A 19,806-nucleotide genomic window follows, 5' to 3' on the forward strand; every position below is an offset into this window, starting at 1 on the left:
GAGTTTTATCTGCAACAAAATGGTGGTGATGAGTTAATGAAAGTGAAACTCAGTGCAGTGTTTTTATCAGTCAGGGCCAGTGCCTGTTCCTGTGGTCATTGACAAAGGTGGCACAGCCAGGAGGCTCACATCAAGACTTTTGTTTCTAAACCTCCTGTTTCGTTGCTGTGCTGCTTGTGCCTCAGTGAGTTTGAAGGTGCTATCTGGGTCTTTGTCTTCCCAAGTCAGTGCAGACCTGGTGGGCCCCTGCATTTCAGTGCAAGGGTGCCAACTGGAGCCCCTTCCCCAGTGCTGGCTCTTCTTTCCTGCCGCTGGTCACTGATCACCCCTCCTTGGCAGGACCCCTTTCTGGGGAGGAGACACAGGGGCGGGGCTCTCCCACCCACAGGAGAGCCTCCTGTGTGCCTGGCATCCTGTAGCTGTGCTGCTTGAGAGAGTGCGCTGCTGCCCCGTCCCTTCCCTCCCGAGGGACCTCATTTCCCAGATCTAGTCACAGCAGCGTCCCCCTCCTCTTCCCGCAGTTACCCAACCACACCGGTAGGTGCAAGTACAGGGGGCCTTGAGGCCCAGCTCTTGAGGGCACTTTCCACCTCCGAGCTGCTGAGTGCAGGAAGCCCTCGTTATCTCCTTAGCGCACATCTCCGCCTCTCTGAAGTCCCCGAGTCTCCACAGAGAGGCTCTCTCCCCACGGTCCGTCGGCACGTCCAGCCCTCATCGTCCTTGTTCAGATGAATGTATCTTTCTTTCAGTTGGATGGCAAGCCTGAAGGAAAGACTCTTGCCTCTTAGTTGCTTAAAAAGTACTGGTTGAGGAGTTCCCTGGTAGCCTAGCAGGTTGAGGATCCAGCATTGTTACTGCTGTGGCTCAGGTTTGATCCCTGGCCCAGGGACTTCCACAAGCCATGGGCATGGCCCAAACAAACAAAAAACAAAACAAAAAAAAAACCCAACCCCTCCTGTTGAGCAGACTTACTGGGGAAAGAGGGATAGTGACAGCTCATTAGGAGAAAGGCCTCTGTGGTTAAACTGGCTGCAGTGCCATCTGTCCTGGGTCCCCGCAAACAAGCCGAGGTCTCTGCATTCTCCCTAAAACGGTCTCAAGGGAGACAGGCTCCCCGATTCCTGGGGGACCCCCCATACCCCCAGCTACCTGGCCGAGGACACCGGGCTTAAAGTGCCTTCTGAATGAGACAGGAAACTGAATGGCCAGAAGGAGTCCCATCATCCTAATAAAATGAAGCCCATGATTTGCATTCCAGGTCCTTCAGCAGTTCTCTGGGAACCCGGGCGTTTTCCCATGACAGTGTTTTTATCCCTGATGGGGGAGCAGAAAGTGAGCAGACAGTTCAAGCAATGTCACAGGACAGCGTCCTGGGCAAAGTCAAAACTCTTCAGGTAAGAAGCTCAAGGTTGGACTGTCAGAGCTACAGAAGGGGCCCGGCTCTGGGGAGGGGGGAAGTGGAGAAGCCTCTAACCTGGCCTAGAGTGATGATGGGGCAGCCCAGGGCCCCTTCCTCCAGCCTGGCTCAGTTCCCTGGAAGCCTCTGCCCACCTGCGAGAGGCACACTGTCACCATGGGGCCCCACCCTCATAACAACACCTCTCCTTTGTTCTCAAGTTGTCACCTTGTTTTTAACTGGACTTGATGGGGACAAGCTCCCAGGAGAAGCTGCAGAACTTGGGTGGGAGGGAAGAGCCCCTAACCTGGCTCAGCGGGTTAAGAGCCCGACTAGTGTCCATGAGGACTCGGGTTCGATCCCTTGCCTCGCTCAGTGGGTTAAGGATCCAGGATAAGGATGAGCTGTGGTTGAAGACCTCCCTGTTCACCTGGGTAGCTGGGCTGGTTTCCTATGTAAAACCGACTCAGGAACAACTCCTTAATAAGGAAAATATGATAAAATCATTCTTCACCAAATGAGATGGAAATAACAGGGCCTCCAGGAGAAGCAAGGGAGCAGAGACCCTAGGGTCTGTCTGTGCAGGTCAGCCTGAGTGTTCGGTGGAGCTCTCCCGACAGACATGCCTGAGCAGGCATTTCTCTGAGCTGGGGATGGTCCAGATTATGAACGGGGCCACTGGGTCACTGATTTTCATCTGTTTCTATGTCTCCAACAGTGAATGAGTCAGTAAATAAATGAATGAATGAGCAAAAATTAACAGGAACAGCTGGCTTGAGTAGCTACTGGCACGATGAAGCCTTGCACTCAGAATTTTCTCTTCTTGCCATAGTCTTGTTTCTACTGAATCTTAGCTGTGTATTGTGTGATCTGTGTTTGGCTACATCTTGCACACACTCTCAGCTGAACAGAGCCTGGGCCAGTTGGGGAGGAGCCAAGGCCCAGCAACCACACCCAGACTTGCGGAGATCTTTGTACCTCCTGCACCTCTGCCCAAGGCCATCGTCACCCTCAGAACCAACCAGGCACTTCCTTCCCATGGCAGTGTTTCCTAACTGGGTCCCAGTCCTGGTGCTTGGTGCTCGTACTGCTACACGTCTTACAGGCTCAGAAGTAAAAAATAAGTGGCCACTTCTCCCAAGGTGGAGAAGAGGGAAGGGGGGGGGGGGAATGGCCTAAAGAACCCTGCCCCCTCCCTTTTGATTCCTTGACTATTATTTGTGAGAAGTAATGAACCCTCATAATATCCCCTTTCTGAGGGGAATGACTGAATGATTTCAGTCTACAAACCAACCGTATTTTACAAGGTCTTTCATTTCAAGGAGTTCTTTAAAAATTAATAATAGGAGTCCCTTCGAGGTTCAGTAGGTTAAGGATCAGGCGTCGTCACTGCTGAGGTTCTGGTTACAGCTGTGGCTTGGGTTTGATACCTGGCTAGGGAACTTCCACAGTGCATAGGTGTGGCCAAAAGAAAAAGTTAGATAATAGTCTTTTATGTCTTTAAGGGTATCTGCTTTGTAAGGTCACACCCATGCCCCTGCCACTCCAAGAAGAGGATTTGGAGTTGTAAAAAATAGGTAATTCTGAACTATTGAAAATATGGAAGCTCACTAGAAATATGTGAATGCCTATTGTTTGTGTTAATGACGTAAGGCATAAGTTTAAAGAATCTGATGTCATAAATAATCAAATGTAAAAGGCCAACTTTCCTGAGGCAACAGTTCTGTTCAGGCAGGAGGAGGACTGTGAGTCCAGCAGGATAACTGTCTGATTTGCATGCTCTCCTTGGGACAATATCTATTCATACAAGGTCTGCTGAATCTTGCTTCTGCTACATGGATTTACAAGCTTCCTTATGGCTCTAAAGTTATGTTTTCAAACAGTAAAATAAGAGGTTGTGCTCTTCAAGGAGGGAAATGGGGACCATTATCATAGCAAATGTGATTTCTGGAGTGACATAAGCTATAACTGTATCACCCCCAAAAGACTGTGCTTTATTTTTCAGTCGACTAAGCAGTATGTTCCTGGTAAGTTGCAGAAATACTAGTTAACTTTATTAACTTGCATGAATGCTTTGCATTTTTCCATAAAAACGTTATGCTGGCATTGATGCTTAGTAAGCAGCATAAAAGACCGCCCCCTCGTAGATTCCAGCATGGAACGAGAGTGTTTAGTTATGTCAAAGGCATGTATGTTTTCTGTGTCTGAAATTGTCTTTGTGTGTGTGTGTGTCTGTTTATTTACAAAAGGGACCAAGAGAAGTAACAGGTAACACTTCTTTGACAGTAAATGTCCTAGAGAGCTGGTTAGCCACAGTTATTAAAACAGTCTTTTGAAATGAGATTTCTACTGGAATGCTATTTGTAAAAAAGAAAATGAAACCTGAAAACCCGCTTTTCCCGGGCATCAGGAACTTCCCAGCCCTTAGAAACCAGACAGGTGCCTGTCACCATTTGGAAAGGTTGCCTTCTAGTGTCCAAGTGGTCACCCAAGCCGGAACCGCCCTGTGGCGCACACACTGAGGACAGAAAGACTAAACACAGCGTAATAATAAGCCCACTCTCTTCTGAACAAAGTGCATCTAGCACCTGACAAAATTCCCGTGGCGAGCAACTGAACCTTTAAAAGAACACCTGCCTTTTTTCCTGATCCTAAAAATAGAACATGTGCATAATGAGAACAAATCTGAATATGCAGGACAGTTACAGGGACAGAAACAGCCTTTTTGAGGCCCCAAACATCACAGTCCATTGCTCTGTGGCCTGGGGTAAGCAAGAAGCCGGTGGCGGACCTCCACCACCCCGGCTCTGTGGTCTCAGGCAAGTCTTTTAACCTCACTGGGCCTCCTTTTCCCCATTTGAAAAATAAGAGGAGGCATGTGAGGGGTGATTGGAAAGACCCTCCAGTTCTTAAAGTCTGCCATCTGTACCCAGTCACTGTTCGCCTGCAGCGGCATGGAGTGGCTTTGGAAGCTTTGCGCTTTATTGTGCCAGGACCACCGTGACCTTGATGTTTCCTCCAGCTGCACAGAGCACGGGGTGGGGCGGGGCCTGCTTATTTCAGATCAAACCAGGCTGTGAAGTATGTATGTACCTACTGATGGTAAGACTCGAGGACATCAGGGTCTAAGCCTGCAGGTGTTGTTTAGACTCATACCACAGCTTTATCAGAAAACGCTTACGAGTCTGTTAGTCTACAGGCTATTTAGTTCAGAAAGAAAAGCTCTGTCTTCAGTAGCTTCTCTTGTCTGCCAAGCTGGATTCCTTTTTTTAGGGCCGCACCCACAGCATATGGAGGTTCCCAGGCTAGGGTTTGAATTGGAGCTGTAGCCGCCAGCCTACACCACAGCCACAGCAACACCAGATCCGACCCGCATCTGCAACCTATGCCATAGCTCATGGCAACGCTGGATCCTTAACCCACTGAGCAAGGCCAGGGATCGAACCTGGATGGATCCTACGTCCTCATGAATACTAGTCAGATTTGTTTCCACTGAGCCACGACGGAATGCCTGGATTTCCCTTTAAAATGCCAAAGTGTTTTTACCTTTGAGGGTTTGGGCACCTCAGGCAGCTGTCAAGGACACAAAGGATAAATACTTGCTCTTCTGCACAGAGCGAACATCGTTAAATCTATATGTTTTTGCTTTTTCTTATTCTCTTATATTTGTTTTAACCAAGGGCGTGTCTGGAGTTCGCTCAAGAAGACGGCACCTTCCTTTCCCTCTGCTTCGTTCTCACAGACGTGGCCTGAAGGGTGGCCGTGAAAAATATGGGGAACTCTAAAAGCGGCAGTGTGAGAGCTGCAGAATTCCACTTGCTCGGAATTTCCACACTGTAGGGGAAAGCCTCATAAATACAGATGTGCAGTCCTATTATATCGTTCTTGGCATTCCACAGTGCCACCCAATGGCCCCATTTGAATGAATAAAATATTGCCCCTTTTAACTCACATTCCAGTCTAACAGTGACTCCATTCAGAGCCACAAGAAGCATGGACCCAGTTTAGGCACAGTAGTTCCACTCTCCACTCTGGTTACATCTCAGTGCTTGTAAAGAATCCATGATCTGGGAGTTCCTGTCGTGGCTCAGTGGAAACAAACCTGACTTGCATCCATGAGGACGCAGGTTCGATCCCTGGCCTCACTCAGTGGGTTAAGGATCTGGTGTTGCCATGAGCTGTGGTGTAGGTCGTAGATGCAGCTCAGATCTGAGGTTGCTGTGGCTGTGGTGTAGGCTGCTGGCTGCAGCTCCAATTCAACCCCCAGCCTAGGAACCTCCATATGCTGCAGGTGGGGCCCTAAAAAGCAAAAAAAAAAAAAAAGAATCCATGAATATGTTTAAAAAATAGATAAATGATAGGTAGGTAGGTAGAGAAGTAACAGTTTCTTTCTCTGAAAACTCAAAGACAAGCTCATCTTAGCAGTCTGGTTTTCAGTGGTGGCTTCTATCACAGTTCTTCTCATGACAAAAGTCACCAAAAAGCCACATTTATCCCCGTGTTCAGTTCACACCACACCTGAGCTTGCCAAGTAGGTTTTAGCAGTCACCCTTCAGCTGTCAGTACATCACTCAGAGTGCCCGCCAGCCCAGTCTCCTGGCATCAGCTGCAGGAAGCGTTTGGAGCAGGAGCCACAGGGCAGGGGAATGTGCAGGTCACAGAGCCTTGGCCTCCAGCACCTGAAGGTCAGTCACCACGGCCCTGGACCTTCAGCTCTGCCCGGCCTGTTCCACTGTCTCGTCCCTGGCCCTTAGGGGTGTGTTCAGAAAGGCCATCCTTGGTTGGTAGCCCCCTCCCTCAAAGGTGGCGGTCACTTCTTTCATGACCTGGGTCCTCCCTCCTCCACCCTGCTCCCCCCGCCCCAGCTCCCAAGCGGCAGCCAGAAATTGTTTTCTCTAGAGGGATTTTAAATTGGCTACTCTATGGAGATGCTCATCATTCTCAAAGGCAGCAGCCTTCTGTTTCTTTGGCCGGGATGAACAATCCATGACGTGCCTCAGCGCTTTGATGTGCATGCACATCCTCATTCTCTCCCTCTTCCCACTTCCTTCCCGCCCCCTTCAGTTGCTGCACCTGCCATGGGGTGGGGGTGGGGGCTTCTCCTCCTCGTACCTCCTCTCTGCCCGGCCCCCTCCTCTCAGTTTGCCTCTTTTTCTTTATCTCGCTACATCATTTCTTAACATCACTCTCTCTATTCCCCAGCGTTGTCCCGTGAACCTTATTTCACTTGTTCTTTTTCTTATTACTCAATGAATTTTATTACATTTATGCTGTACAACTATCATCACAACCCAATTTTATAGCATTTCCATCCTCACTGGTTCTTATTGCATCTAATTTTTTTCCCATTTTCTCTTTCACTTTCTGTTGGTAGCCATGACAGCCATCCCATCTTTGGAGGTGATTTCAATCTAGACTGTGATTACATTTTGCCATATTCTTTTTTTTTTTTTCTTTTCTGTATCCTAAGCATCAGGTGGACCAACATCACTATTCTAAAAAGTGCCCTGATGTAGAAAAACATCATTTCATTCTTTTTTGTGTTGGCCAAAATGCTAACTAAATGGCCTCAGAGTATTAAGCCAGGTTCTCCTTGGAAGCTCATTAGAGTTATTCTTTGCATTGTTTGTGGAGGAAATGCCCTCCTCTCAGTCATTCAGGAGCACTGGAGGATGGCAGATGCCAACACCAAGGGTCTCAGGCTAAGGATCCAGCAGTGTCCAGCTCATGGCCAACACTCCTGAAAAGGGACGACTGGTCGACCAAAGGCTGGGCTGGGAGTCCCAGAAGGACCTGCGGTCAGGCTGTCACTAGGATGCCGGGGCTCTTCCTGCCACTTCTGCCCAGGGCCCCACCTGCTCCCACAGGGCAGCAAGTGAGCCAGGGCTTCGCTCCCTTACACCATGTCCTTGTCTGACACCATCGGCTGTTCTAACCGTGCCTGCTGACTGGTCACTAACTACCGCTTCCTGCTGCTGAACCTGTTTATTAGAAGACACCCTTTCTCAGCCTTCTCCTCCCTGAAACCCTTTTCGGCTGCGCAGGCTGTACCTCGCTGCTGAACTCGGGCTTGGATGTGCGCTCCCTCCTATGGTGCCATGGGAGCCGGGCGCAGGCAGATCAAACTCAAGTCCTTGTCCCCCTGTGCTCCTGACGTGGCATGCTGGGGGTGGGGGCGGGGCGGGGCCTCGGGCTTATCTCTCATGTCTGTGCAGTCTCACGTCCACCGTGCAAGGCCAGGGGCAGCTGGGCGAGGTGGGTGGATTTGCTACCCTGGAGTTCAGAGGAAGAAGGGTTGTTCCCCTCAAGGGAGTTGTCTGCTGGGGACCCTCAGGAAAGTCATCCAAATGCTGCCTCCTCTCTTTCTGCCCCTAGAAGGAGAAGGGAGTGCGATGTCAACTTTATGAGACCCAGTGGATCACGATGAAAATATCACTGCGGAGTTCCCGTCGTGGCGCAGTGGTTAACGAATCCGACTAGGAACCATGAGGTTGCGGGTTCGATCCCTGCCCTTGCTCAGTGGGTTAACGATCCGGTGTTGCCGTGAGCTGTGGTGTAGGTTGCAGACGCGGCTCGGATCCCGCGTTGCTGTGGCTCTGGCGTAGGCCAGTGGCTACAGCTCCGCTTCGACCCCTAGCCTGGGAACCTCCATATGCCGAGGGAGCGGCCCAAGAAATAGCAACAACAACAACAACAACAACAAAAAAGACAAAAGAAAAAAAAAAAATCACTGCATGTGGTTTTGAGAGACCTGGTTCCCAACCCTGTGGGCTCACCCATCCTTTCCCTAAGCTTGGCCAGTCACCTCTCCCCACCAGACCTCCGACTTTTGTCGTAAAGTGAGGGGGTTGGATAATGTGATTGCTAAGGCTTTTTGCAGCCTTGTGGGATTAAATATTAGCTACATTAAAGATAAACATCAGATCATGTATTCTCTTTTTTTCCTTTGAAGCATGGAAAGTCCCTGAAACCCATGTACCTGGATCTACAACAGTAGCTCTCAGCCAGAGGCACTTTAGCCCCAGCGACCACTGGACTTGCCTGGGGGCATTCCTGGTTGTCCTGCTGTGGTGCAGAGGCCAGGGTGACGCTGAATGCCCTGCAGTGCAAGGACAGCTCCCCACAACAGAGTGCCCTGGCCTAAAGTGTCAGCAGTGCCGAGCTTGAGAAGCCCTGATGTAGAGAATAGCATCGGCAGTCTCGCAGATAACCACAGCTGACCTCCTCTTCCTGAATGTCATCCGTCCACTTTCTCTACCTGTTAAATAGTTTATATCTCATAGATTAGCCCATTAATTTTTTGGCCCCTTCTTAAGCTATTCTGTTTATGTAGTTTTCTTCGGGGACTAAATTTTCTTTTTAAATCTAGCTTTTCTCGGATTCTAAATACTATTTATCTGCTCACTCTCTCCCCTGTTCTCCTCTGTCCCTATCCCTTCGGGTCCCTCCCATCAGTGCTGGTCCACAGTGGCCCTCCCTCTGCCGCCTTCTCTGCTCCTCCCCCACTTCTGACCAGTTGGTCAGTGGCTGCAGCAGCAGGGCTAGGAAGATGTCCTATCTTTTCCTTGAACTTGGCATCGATTGTAGGAAGACTGGCAGGCTCTGGCACCCTTCGTCCCCTTGACAGTGGTACCCACTATGACCCCAACATGATGTCATACTAGGGGCTGGTGAGGAAAGGAGAAGAAATCCAAATATTCCCGGGGTGTGTGTCCACAAGGGTTCCCTTGTTTGTGCAGCCACAAAGGGTTTCATCTCCTTTAGTGGTTTCTGCACTTTGTGAAACTGCTTTCTGTACAATTTTTCAACCTTTAAAAGACTTTTATGTAGGAGTTCCTGTCACGGTTCAGTGGGTAATGAACCTGACTAAGAACCATGAGGTTTTGGGTTCAATCCCTGGCCTCGCTCAGTGGGTTAAAGATCCGGCGTTGTCGTGAGCTGTGGTGTAGGTCACAGACATGGCTCGGATCCTGCATTGTTGTGGATTTGGCGTAGGCTGGCAGCTACAGGTCCGATTAGACCCCTAGCCTGGGAACCTTCATATGCCACGGGTGCAGCTCTAGAAAAGGCAAAAAGATAAAAAAAAAAAAAAAAAAAAAAAAAAAGCTTTTATATAAATAAATGTATAGGTTAATCAGAACATTTTTGTCATACCCAACTTTTGGTTTAGAAACACGGTCTCTCCACCCCCCAGAAATGCTGGCATGTCCATGAGAGAGGAGGCTGGATGGAAAAGCTCATGGCTTAAAGGGGAAAGAAAAGAAAAGTGGGGACAGGCTCAGTGGTCACAGGATGGCCTCGGGCTTTACTGGCAAGCATGGTGTCTAGTCTAGAAACCGGTCGTGTACAAAAGGTGCCACGCTCGGTGCCTGCCAGCTGTGCTGGGGACTGGCTGTGGTTATCATGACTCACCTCACCACTTTCTAACACTTTCTTTGGTTCCTCCCCAGCGACAGTTGGGCAAGAACATCAAGTTTGGGCAGCACCCCCCCAGCGCCATCCCCATGAAGAAGGCAGACAGTGGCGAGCCTCGCTTCGAGGAGCATCCCTTCCTGACCTGCCCCGTGGAAAGTGTGCCTGAGCAGGCCCTTGTCCTGGTGGATACAGAGAGCAAAGTGAGGCTCCTTCAGGGGCGGCAGTGGACTGGCATCCGTGGCCTTGTGGTCTGCATGTGCAGAACAAGGGGGTGATGCTTTCCTGAAGAGTAGCCTGGGGTACATGCCCAGATCTGCATCGGGGCGGGCAGTGGGGCTGTGGCCACTCTCTCCCCTGGGCCTCCCACTTGCTCTAGGAGACTCAGCTGGTGTGCTTCACCTGGGAGCCTCACCTGGCCTCAGCCCCAGCTGCATGGTCTCCTCTGTGCACTCTCGTCATCTTCTACATCACTGTGTTCTCCCCACCTCAGATGCTGAGTTCTTGGATGACAAACTGGACCGTACATATCTCTGTCTCCCCAAGATGTAGCTACTGATTACTTAGGAGCACCGAATAATTATTTATCAAATTGGACTAATTTAAAGGGAAATGAAAGGAGTTCCCATTGTGACTCGTGGGTTAAGAACCCAACTAGCATCCATGAGGACGGGGGTTCGATCCCTGGCCTCACTCAGTGGGTTAAGTATCTGGCATGGCCATGAGCTGTGGTGTTCGGTCATTTGTTCAGCAAGTGCTGGCCCAGACCTGGGCACCGCAGAGATGGGTGGGACTGGACAGCTGCCTCAAAAATGTTGTTTACATTCTGATGAGAGGAGAGTCAGACAGCAAGCAAGTGAGCAAGTCGATCCATAGCATAATTAATTGTGTTTAATTGGTAAAAGTATTACCCAGCAATTAAAAGAAGGTAATGAATGGGAAAGTGAGGGGAGTTGCTGCCATGGATGGGGGGCTGGGCAGCCAGGAGCAGACCTGTGGAGGGAACGACGTTCTGGGGAGAAGGAGGACCAGGCACAGAGGCTCAGGATGGCACTGAGCTTCTCCTGAAGGAGGAACAGAAGCAGTCAGTGTGGACAAGGGGAAGAAGGAGTAGAGCACAGTGTCGAGGCTGGATGTGTAGACGATGGGAGAAGAGGCGGATTCTGTTTACAAGGAGATCCTGCTGAATAGCATTGAGAACTATGTCTAGATACTCATGTCGCAACAGAAGAAAGGGTGGGGGAAAAAACTGTAACTGCAATGTATACATCTAAGGATAACCTGACCCCCTTGCTGTACAGTGGGAAAATAAAAAAATAAAATAAATAAATAAATAAATAAATAAAAAATAACATTAGAAAAAAAAAATAACAGGAAGCCTCTGAGTAGTTTTAAGCAGGGCAGTGACACAGATCTGTGTTTTCTAAAGATGCTTCTAAGTGTGGTGCAGAAAGTGGACTGAGGTAGGGCAAGCCGGTGCAATGGCTCGGGAAGGGGCCGGGAGCCCCTCTCACAAACATGGGTGACCAAGCAAAAGATGTAGCTGCTGAAGTGTGTGTACCCCAGGCAGGCGGGGCGACTGGGATGGGAGTCGTCAGCCTTTTTCTTCTCCTTCCTGCCTCCTTTCCTTCCTGAGCTTCCATGCCACCTCTGTCCTCCATCTCCAGCCTCTGTGTGTACCCCAGAAGGACCTCTTTCCTGCTCACAGAGATGAGGCCTGGCAGGTGGGGTGGATGGCAGCCAGCAGAGCCAAAAGCTGTGAGGTTAGGGTGCAGGGGGCAGCACCCAGGCTCTCCCAGCAGCAGGGAGCCAGCTGGGGGCTGCGGTTGGAGACGCCCTCGTGGGAACATGGTGAACTTGTTAATGTTTCGGGAGCCCTTCTGGGGTCTGGACGGTGGTGGCTCTTTGCAGCCACTGTGCCCTTGCCAGCATAGCTGGGTGTGGTTAACTGCCCAGGACGCTCTGTGCTGGCGTGTGACCGGAGCACTCTCTCTGCCATTCCAGCCCAGCGAGACGCCTGGTACTCCGAGTCCCCTGAATCTGCCTGCAGCCAGAAGTGAGATGGAAGAGAAGGTAATGGGATCTGAATTTGTGTATTTAGCTTCCTTACTTTAACTTCCAGTTTTCCTTTTCTTGGTTGATCTACTGCCTCGTTTTTCTGTTCATAAATGCTGCCTTCGTCCATTTGAATTCCTTCAAAATGCAACTAGTGGTAGATGTTGGAGCAATCTGTTTCCATACCAACTACTGGAACTGAACTCTGCTCTGAAAAGTAGCCATACTTCCCATGTGCCTATGTTTGCAATCTTACAGTTTGGTCATTTTCCTAAATGTATCATATATGTCAAGACAATATGCTATATGAAAAAGACATTAAAAAACACCTTGAGTCCCTTGGCCACACCTTGGCACCCCCGGCCACACCTCAGGACCGGGTCCGGTGCGGGGATCCCCTCCTTTGTCCTGGCGCACGGGGCCCAGCTGGAAAACACAGCCACTCCCTCATCTGCCACGCATGGCACTTCCGTGGGGAACCTGGTGCTAAACCAGTCATAGAAGACCTGCTTCCTGGGAGGTTTTGTACACATAGCAGAGCAGCTCCTTTGACACAAAGCTTGGAAAAAAATGTAAACATTTTTTTCAAAGAACAAAATAAGAATAAAAGAGGAGTTCCTGTTGTGACTCAGTGGGTTATGAGCCTGACTAGAATCCATGATGATGTGGATTCGATCCCTGGCCTTACTCAGTGGGCCACTGGCTGTGGCTCCAATTCAGCCCCTAGCCTGGGAGCCTCCATATGCTGCAAATATGACCCTAAAAAGCATGGAAGGAACAGGGTGGGGGTGGGGAGAGAGTGGAGGGAGAGAAAGGGAGGGAACGAGAGAGCAGAAGGGAGAAAGAGAGAGGGAGGGAGAGGAAGGGAGGGGGAAGGCAGGCACCTAGAGGTAAAGTGTGTATGGGAAAGTGTCTCCTTCTATTTAGAGATGCTCAAAAGAGAACTTAGCAGTCTCTGCTTATATGTGTTTTTGGTGTTTAACTCTTGGGCCTCCCATTGAAACGTGGGACGTGACCTGCAGGAGCCTAGGAGCCTGTGGAGATCATGTGCACCTGTGCTATAGGGGCTGGCCCATTCCCAAGAGGACTTGTCACCTGCGCAGGAGTCCAGGCGTCCTCCTGGGGCCTGGGGGACAGTCCAGCAGGCAAGGCATGCCTTTGCATGTTCTGAAGGGGATGGTTCCAGACAGTTCCAGCACCCAAATGGTGCAGAGGTCCAGCTTAAATGATCAGAAACGAAACATTGCATTGAAATCTCAGCTCCGAGTGCTTTATCTGTGTCTTCAATCTGTCATGTTTGGCTCGTACCCCTTTTACTCATGCATCCATTAAAGGATGGAAATCAGTGTTTAATTCATCTCTCTTCAAGAATAGCTCAGGTTATCATAAAGATAACCAGAAATAAATAAAAGCTTAGGAGACCAAAGGCTGGAATTATTTTTCCTTACTTCTGAGCTTCTTGTCATCAATTAATATTTACTGAGCATTCATCTTGCTCTTGGAGCTAATAGGAGCCTTCGTCTTTGTGCAGAAGTATGGAAGAGAATTGCAGAAAGCAAAGCCATCAGCTAAACCCCACTGACTCTGCATAACAGCAGCGTGCACCCTCTGCCACACAGTGGCTGGTGGGGCTGGGAGCCCTTGCCTCTCCGCTTGCCTGTGCATTCTTGTAGGAAGTTACAGGCCTGGCTTCTTACCATCTGACTCAGCATGGCCTCTGAGCCCTGGTCTTTCTGACGTAACTGAATGGGTATGGTTGCTCTGAGGTGGTGGTTTTCCAGAGCCACAAGCAGCGCTGCAGTTCATCTTGGAAGAACTGCCTTCCCTGCAGGTGGCCCATTTCCGCCCTTCGTGGTAACTTCCCCTCCCCCGCGGGTGGGGGCCTCCTTTTTGCTTCTGGGTGCACTGCAACTTTGGAGTGACTGTGCTAAAATATTTATGCTGATTAGAAATTTAATCCCTGGGAGTTCCCGCCGTGGCGCAGTGGTTAACGAATCCGACTAGGAACCATGAGGTTGCGGGTTCGGTCCCTGCCCTTGCTCAGGGGGTTAACGATCCGGCGTTGCCGTGAACTGTGGTGTAGGTTGCAGACGTGGCTCGGATCCCGCGTTGCTGTGGCTCTGGTGTAGGCTGGTGGCTACAGCTCCGATTCGACCCTTAGCCTTGGGAACCTCCATATGCCGTGGTAGCGGCCCAAGAAATAGCAAAAAAGACAAAAAAAGGAAATTTAATCCCTGAGGCAGAGAGGTTATACTTTCTTGTTCCTTCATTCTTTTCACAAATATCTGTTGAGCACTTACCAAATAATGAGACTTGCTACACGGGCCACGGCAGGAGCTGAGGTTCGTAAAACATGATGTCTGGGGCTCTTAGTTACAGGGGTCTAAGCACAGAGATGAGCTAGTCCAGGGCTTAGCAAACTTCTACTTATTTTAGGCCTTGTGGCCACAGAGAGGCCAGGCTCTCCTTTGTCCTGCTCTCCTTGTAGCCCAGCAGCAGCCAGGCCAGCGGAGTGGCCTCAGACCAGCAGAATGTTACCTCCCCAAACAGGCTTTGGTCAGGATCGGCCCTCTGATTATGTTTTATTGATCCCTGATCTAATCTAACCCCTAGATCATCCATGGTAGGACAATTAGAGATTGAATGACCTTGACAAATTGATACAGATATCACTAGCAAAACAAGCACTCGGTGTCTTTGGATTCTAAAAGCAGTGCTCATTTCTCTGAGCCCACGAGCACTCTGCCCGCCAGCGTTTCCTGGGCTGAGCTGGGCAAGGCGCAGGCTCCCGAGAGGGCTGCCCTTCCGGACTGACTTCCTATCTCCATCTCCACCACAGGCAGCTCCAGTTAAACCGTCTCGGCCAAAAAGGCTCTTCTCTTCTGCTGGCACCATCGAAAGTGTCAACCTGGATGCCATCCCCCTGGCCATTGCTCGCCTGGACAACAGCGCCGCCAAGCACAAACTGTCCGTTAAGCCAAAAAACCAGAGGGTATCTCGGAAACACAGACGACTTGTCGGGGTACGTATGGCAGGCTGCCCAGGCCGACACCCTTGCTGGCTGGGCTCTGACGCTGCCCAGCAGGGTGGTGCTGTGAGAGGTCTGTGGAAAGAACAAGATCTCCCCATTGGGGGCACAGCTGTGTTGCAGGCACGAGGGTGAATGGGCCCATTGCTTGTCTCTCCGCCGTCCCCTACCCCAGTCTGTGTGGCCCTCCCTCTGGGGCACGTGGGCCTGGGAGAGAGACGCTACCTTCCAGGGGGCTCCGGGACACTGCATTCACTTTGCCCCAGACAGGTGGCCCGCTTTCCTGGGCCACAGTTTCATTGGATTAGGGTAAGATTTGGAGTCACAAGTTTCAGGGGACATTGATGAAATGCAAATCTCATTTTTCCCTCATCTTTCTAATGCTGAACTACTGGTTTCCTTCCCTATGATTATTCATGTGTATTAAGGATAAGAAATATGAGGAGTTCCCACTGTGGCACAGTGGGTTAAGAATCTGACTGCAGTGGCTCAAACAGGTTTGATCACAGGCTGCAGCTGTGGCTTGGTTTCAGTCCCCAGCTGGGGAGCTTCCAATATGCTTCCAGTGTCATTAGGAAAAATAAAGGAATAAGGAATTTTTTTTTTTTTAATCTCTTTAGGGCCGCACCCGCCGGATTTGGAAGTTCCCAGGCTAAGGGTCGAATCCCAACTGTGGCCACTGGCCTACACTACAGACACAGCATCGCTGGATCTGAGCCTTGTCTGTGACCAAAGCCAGATCCTTAACCCACTGAGCATGGCCAGGGATCGAACCTGCATCCTCACGGGTACTAGTCAGTTAGTTACCACTGAGCTACCAGGGGAACTCCAAGAATAAGGAATCTGAGGATGTGTAGAGAGGAAACAGGAAGATGAAGCTCTCTGCCCACCCACACAGTCTACTCTCTGTGACAGATGCGGGAGTACCTTTCTGTGTTAGGAACCTGCCCCTCTAGAGATTAGGAGGGCCCCGCGGATTGCCACTGGGATTGGAAAGGTGGCCCGCGCACAAGGAAAGGCTAATTCTGTTTCCCTTCCAATGTTAGGATCGACAAGCCGCGCAAGGTGGCCTCCCGCGTCAGTTGACCCTGGACCAGAATGGACACCCTGGGGAGGACAAGCCAATCTGGCACGAAGAGGAGCCAGAGGCGCTGGACTCGGAGGAAGAGAAGTGGCGTCAAGACGAATACTGGCGAGAACTGGAGGCCAAGTGCAAACGCCAAAAAGCCGAAGCGGCTGAGAAGCGCCGCCTGGAAGAGCAGAGGCTCCAGGCCTTGGAGAGGCGGCTTTGGGACGAGAGCAGGGGGCACGGGCGGGTAGAGGAGGAAGAGGACGGAGGAGCAGAGCCAGAGGCGGAGAGCGGGCTGCGGGCAGAGGAGACACCGAGCCCGGGACAGCCAGGCTGCCCAGGCCCCGAGCAGAGGCAGCAGGAGGAAGCAGGGCGCCCGGGGGCCGAAGAGCAGCGGCACCTGGAGAGACGCGCGCACCCGCCGGAGGAGCTGGAGGCGCGGGGCCCGCACGAGGCAGAAGAGCAGCTGCTGGAAGACGAGGAGGGAGCGTTAGAAGAACTCGGAAGAGCGGAGGAGCTGGAGGCTCAGAGGCGGCGGGAGGAGGAGGAGCTGGAGGCGCAGAGGAGGCAGGAGGAGGCGGAGGAGGAACAACGACGGGAGGAGCAGAGGCGGCGGGAGGAGGCCGAGGAGGCCAAGAGGAGGGAAGAGCTGAAGAAGCGGGAGGACTTGGAGGCGCAGAGGAGGCAGGAAGCAGAAAAGAAGCCTCGAGAAGCGCTGATTGTGGAAGACGACAGTCAGCCACTGCTGGAACCCAGAAGGGGCTTGAGGAGCCCCTTTCAGAGCGACCTTGCAGAGAAAGCAGAACGAGAACACCTGAAACTAGAGAAGCCAAGAGAAAGTTCTGAGGAACCTAGTATTTGGGTGAAGCAGAGCCAGGAGGCCACTGAGTCATCAGGGGAGCAGCCAGCAAAGCGGGGGACCGTCCCCGGGGATGACCACGGCGGGAGGCAGGAGGAAAGAGCAGACCCCAAGGCACAGCCTCTCCAGAAACAGGAGGCCCCGGAGGAAGCGGCACTGGCGCCAGAGACAGGCAGGGAGGTGGAGGAGCTCAGGTGGCAGGAGCTGGAAGAGAGGCGGACCGTGCCCAGAGCCTACACGTTCCAGGTATCATCAGGAGGGAGACAGATTCTTTTCCCCAAAGTCAATCTCAGCCCCGTGACGCCCGTCAAAGATGCGGGACTCTCCTCTGCTCCGCAAGAGCCAAAGGCCCCCAGAGCCAGCCCGGCCTCCCACGCCCTGCCCTCAGCTCTGAGCATCCCCCACACGGCCATCCTGGTCACTGGAGCCCAGCTCTGTGGTCCGGCCGTCAACCTGAGCCAGATCAAGGACACAGCGTGCAAGTCTCTGCTGGGCTTGTCTGAAGAAAAGAAGCACGTGGACGGCCCTGCCCTGGAGAACTCTCCCCGAGACCCCGGCGACCCCCGGACAGGCGGTGGCAAGGCCAGGCCCACGCAGGAGTCCGCGGGCAGCGTGGGCGCGCTTGCTGAGTGGGCTTCCATCCGGTCCAGAATCCTGAAGGGCGCAGAGAGTGAGCAGGCCCGGCCGGGCGAGGAGCACGCTCTCCGGGGCCGTGGTGATGCCCGCGGGAACGCCCGGAGGACCCCGCCGGTCAATGCGAAGTTCTCCATCAAGCCGGCCTGGCAGAAGTTCTCTGATGGTGGCGCGGAGCCCTCCAGACAGAATGCGGAAGCCGAAAGCACTAGAAAGAGGTCGGTGCCTGGCCCCAGCGAAGAGGCCGCACCCCACACCCCCGCTGCCGACCCCGAGAAACCGGGAGCGCTGCAGGAGCCGACGGACACCACAGAGGGCTGCAAATTTGCCAAAGACCTTCCCTCTTTCCTTGTTCCGAGCCTCCCTTCTCCTCCGCAGAGAGCAGGGGCCCTGGCAGAGCCCGTGGCCATTTGGGACAGCGACATCGCCGGTGGTGGGGCCAAGCCAGGGCCCATGACGCCAGGCGGGGAGGAAAAGGCTTCCCCTTTCGGAATCAAACTGAGAAGGACCAACTACTCCCTGCGCTTCCACTGCGACCAGCAGACAGAGCAAAAGAAGAAGAAGAGGCACAGCAGCACGGGGGACAGTATGGACTCAGCCCCGCCAGCTCCCGGGAGCACAGGTGCAGAGGACACCGAGGCTGCGGCCCTCAAGCCTGGCACCACCCTGGCCCTGGACAGGAAGCAAGCCCCCGCCCCCTGGAAGGACTCTGCCCAGAGCTTTGCTGCCGCCGCTCCTGGACCCCCGGCTCCGGAACAGGACCAAGGGGCCAGCAGAACGTCCTCGGCCCAGAAGCCGGCCCTGGCGCCCAAGCCCACGGGCCAGACCCCGCCGGCGTCCCCGCTCTTCAAGCTGAGCAGGCCCTACTTGGTGGAGCTGTTGGCCCGCAGGGCGGGGAAGCCTGACCCCGAGCCCAGTGAGCCGGGCAAGGAGGCTGGGGGCGGCAGTGACCCCCGGCCGCCCTCGCCCCCACCCCCCGAGGACAGGCCGGAGCGCGAGGAGGAGGGGGAAGCAGAGAGGAAACCAACGTCGTCGGCCCCGTCTGCCACCCGACAGGACAAGCCGTCCCCGACGCCCGAGGCAGCGAGGAAAGGTGCGTAGCAGTGGGCTCTGTGTCCCCGCTAAAGGCAGAGCTGCCCGGCCAGAAGCACCCGGGGAGCTGCGGCTGGAGGGTCCCTTAATTCGAGGCAGGCCCACGCAAGGATCTCCCGCAGGAACCGTAGCCGGGCCCGCTCTCCCAGCTCGCGGATGTGGACGGTCGCGTGTTGGAAGCCCCCACCTGTTGCGGATCCTGCTTGTTTACACAGGTGGTGATGCTGGCACAGATCGACCACCAGGGAAAATTGGACTGTGGTCCTCATTAGTTCAAATGTCATTAATCTTTGAGAGGGGCCCGCGCTGTGACCGGAAAGCCTGGAGTTTCCTAGATCCGTGTCTGTGCTCTGTACAAGACTGGCCCGAGGTGGGGGGTTAGGAGCCTCGGTGTGCACAGGCGGCTTTGTCTCAGTTGTATGCACGCGTCCTGCGTGTGCATCACAGCCCCCTAGATTGCGGCTGCAAAGCTCTGGGATAGAGAATCTCAGAGAACCCTGACTCCGGGCAGCCCCTCGGGTTTCCGCAGCGGAGCTGTTTGAGGGGCTCGGTGATTACCAATTGGTTTTGGGGCTCCTGGGAACCTTCACCTGATACCTTTTCTTTGGTTTTGCCAGTAGGTGGTCGGGTGTGGGTCCTAGCCCGGGAAGATGCTCCCTTGGCCTTTTCGGGAAGGGTCTACAGCTTCTCTCCTGCTTGTTCTCAGGGAGGGGCTGATTCTCAGGGATGTCCTTTGGTTACCTGCCTTACGGAAGACCCCACCGTCCTTTTTAATCCAGCCTGCCTGTTTGTGGACCGGCATGTTTATCAGTAGCATCCAGACACTTTATCCCCATGGTTTCTGTTTTCCTGCCAAAGAGGGGCCCGTTTTCAGGTTGTTGTTCATTGTTTTGTTTTTTTAATCTCTGCGCTGGGCTGGGGCGGGGGGAGGGGAGCAGAGAGCCACAGTGGGTCTCATGAGCCTAAGAACTGAGCCTTAGTTTCCCCAGAGCCTTGTGGGTCTTGGGGACCAGAGCCCACCGGCTCTCAGAGATAGCTGTTTGGGGCCAGTCACGCAAGTGGAAGTCTTAAAAGTGGGGGTGCCACATGTGGGGTCCAAACTCTTTGCTCCCTGTGGAAAGGCTGGGAGTTCTGAGTTCCCTCCTGGCCATGGGCCACTGTGCCAGGGATGGGGTTTCTGGCTGGTTGTGTCCCTGGCTCTCCCCCGCCTTTCCACGTGGACTTCCTCTGTTCCTCTGATGTGTTGCAGTCACTCCGCTTGT

The 19,806-nt window shown here is 52.8% G+C and overlaps 1 protein-coding gene across 21 annotated transcripts in view; it reads left to right on the forward strand.

Moving 5' to 3' along the window:
- Positions 1–19,806, forward strand: part of CRACD (capping protein inhibiting regulator of actin dynamics) — a 265,286-nt gene that overhangs the window by 217,298 nt on the left and 28,182 nt on the right. For 11 of the 21 annotated variants that reach the window (XM_084972315.1, XM_084972318.1, XM_021101353.2 and 8 more), the window contains 5 exons: positions 1,259–1,394; positions 9,847–10,011; positions 11,813–11,881; positions 14,703–14,885; positions 15,938–18,545. In XM_084972315.1, coding sequence (XP_084828441.1) covers positions 1,353–1,394; positions 9,847–10,011; positions 11,813–11,881; positions 14,703–14,885; positions 15,938–18,545 — 3,067 coding nt within the window. In that variant the 5' untranslated portion in view covers positions 1,259–1,352. Of the gene's footprint in view, positions 1–1,258; positions 1,395–2,901; positions 2,974–3,401; positions 3,424–9,846; positions 10,012–11,812; positions 11,882–14,702; positions 14,886–15,937; positions 18,546–19,806 lie in introns of those variants that run through there. The other 10 variants (XM_084972327.1, XM_084972324.1, XM_021101360.2 and 7 more) reach the window with 3 other exon arrangements.

Source organism: Sus scrofa, chromosome 8 (genome assembly GCF_054392235.1).
Source record: "Sus scrofa isolate SSC_HxYL_T2T_F1_AM1 chromosome 8, Sscrofa_HxYL_maternal_Yorkshire_Landrace_v2.0, whole genome shotgun sequence".
Taxonomy (NCBI): Eukaryota; Metazoa; Chordata; class Mammalia; order Artiodactyla; family Suidae; genus Sus; species Sus scrofa.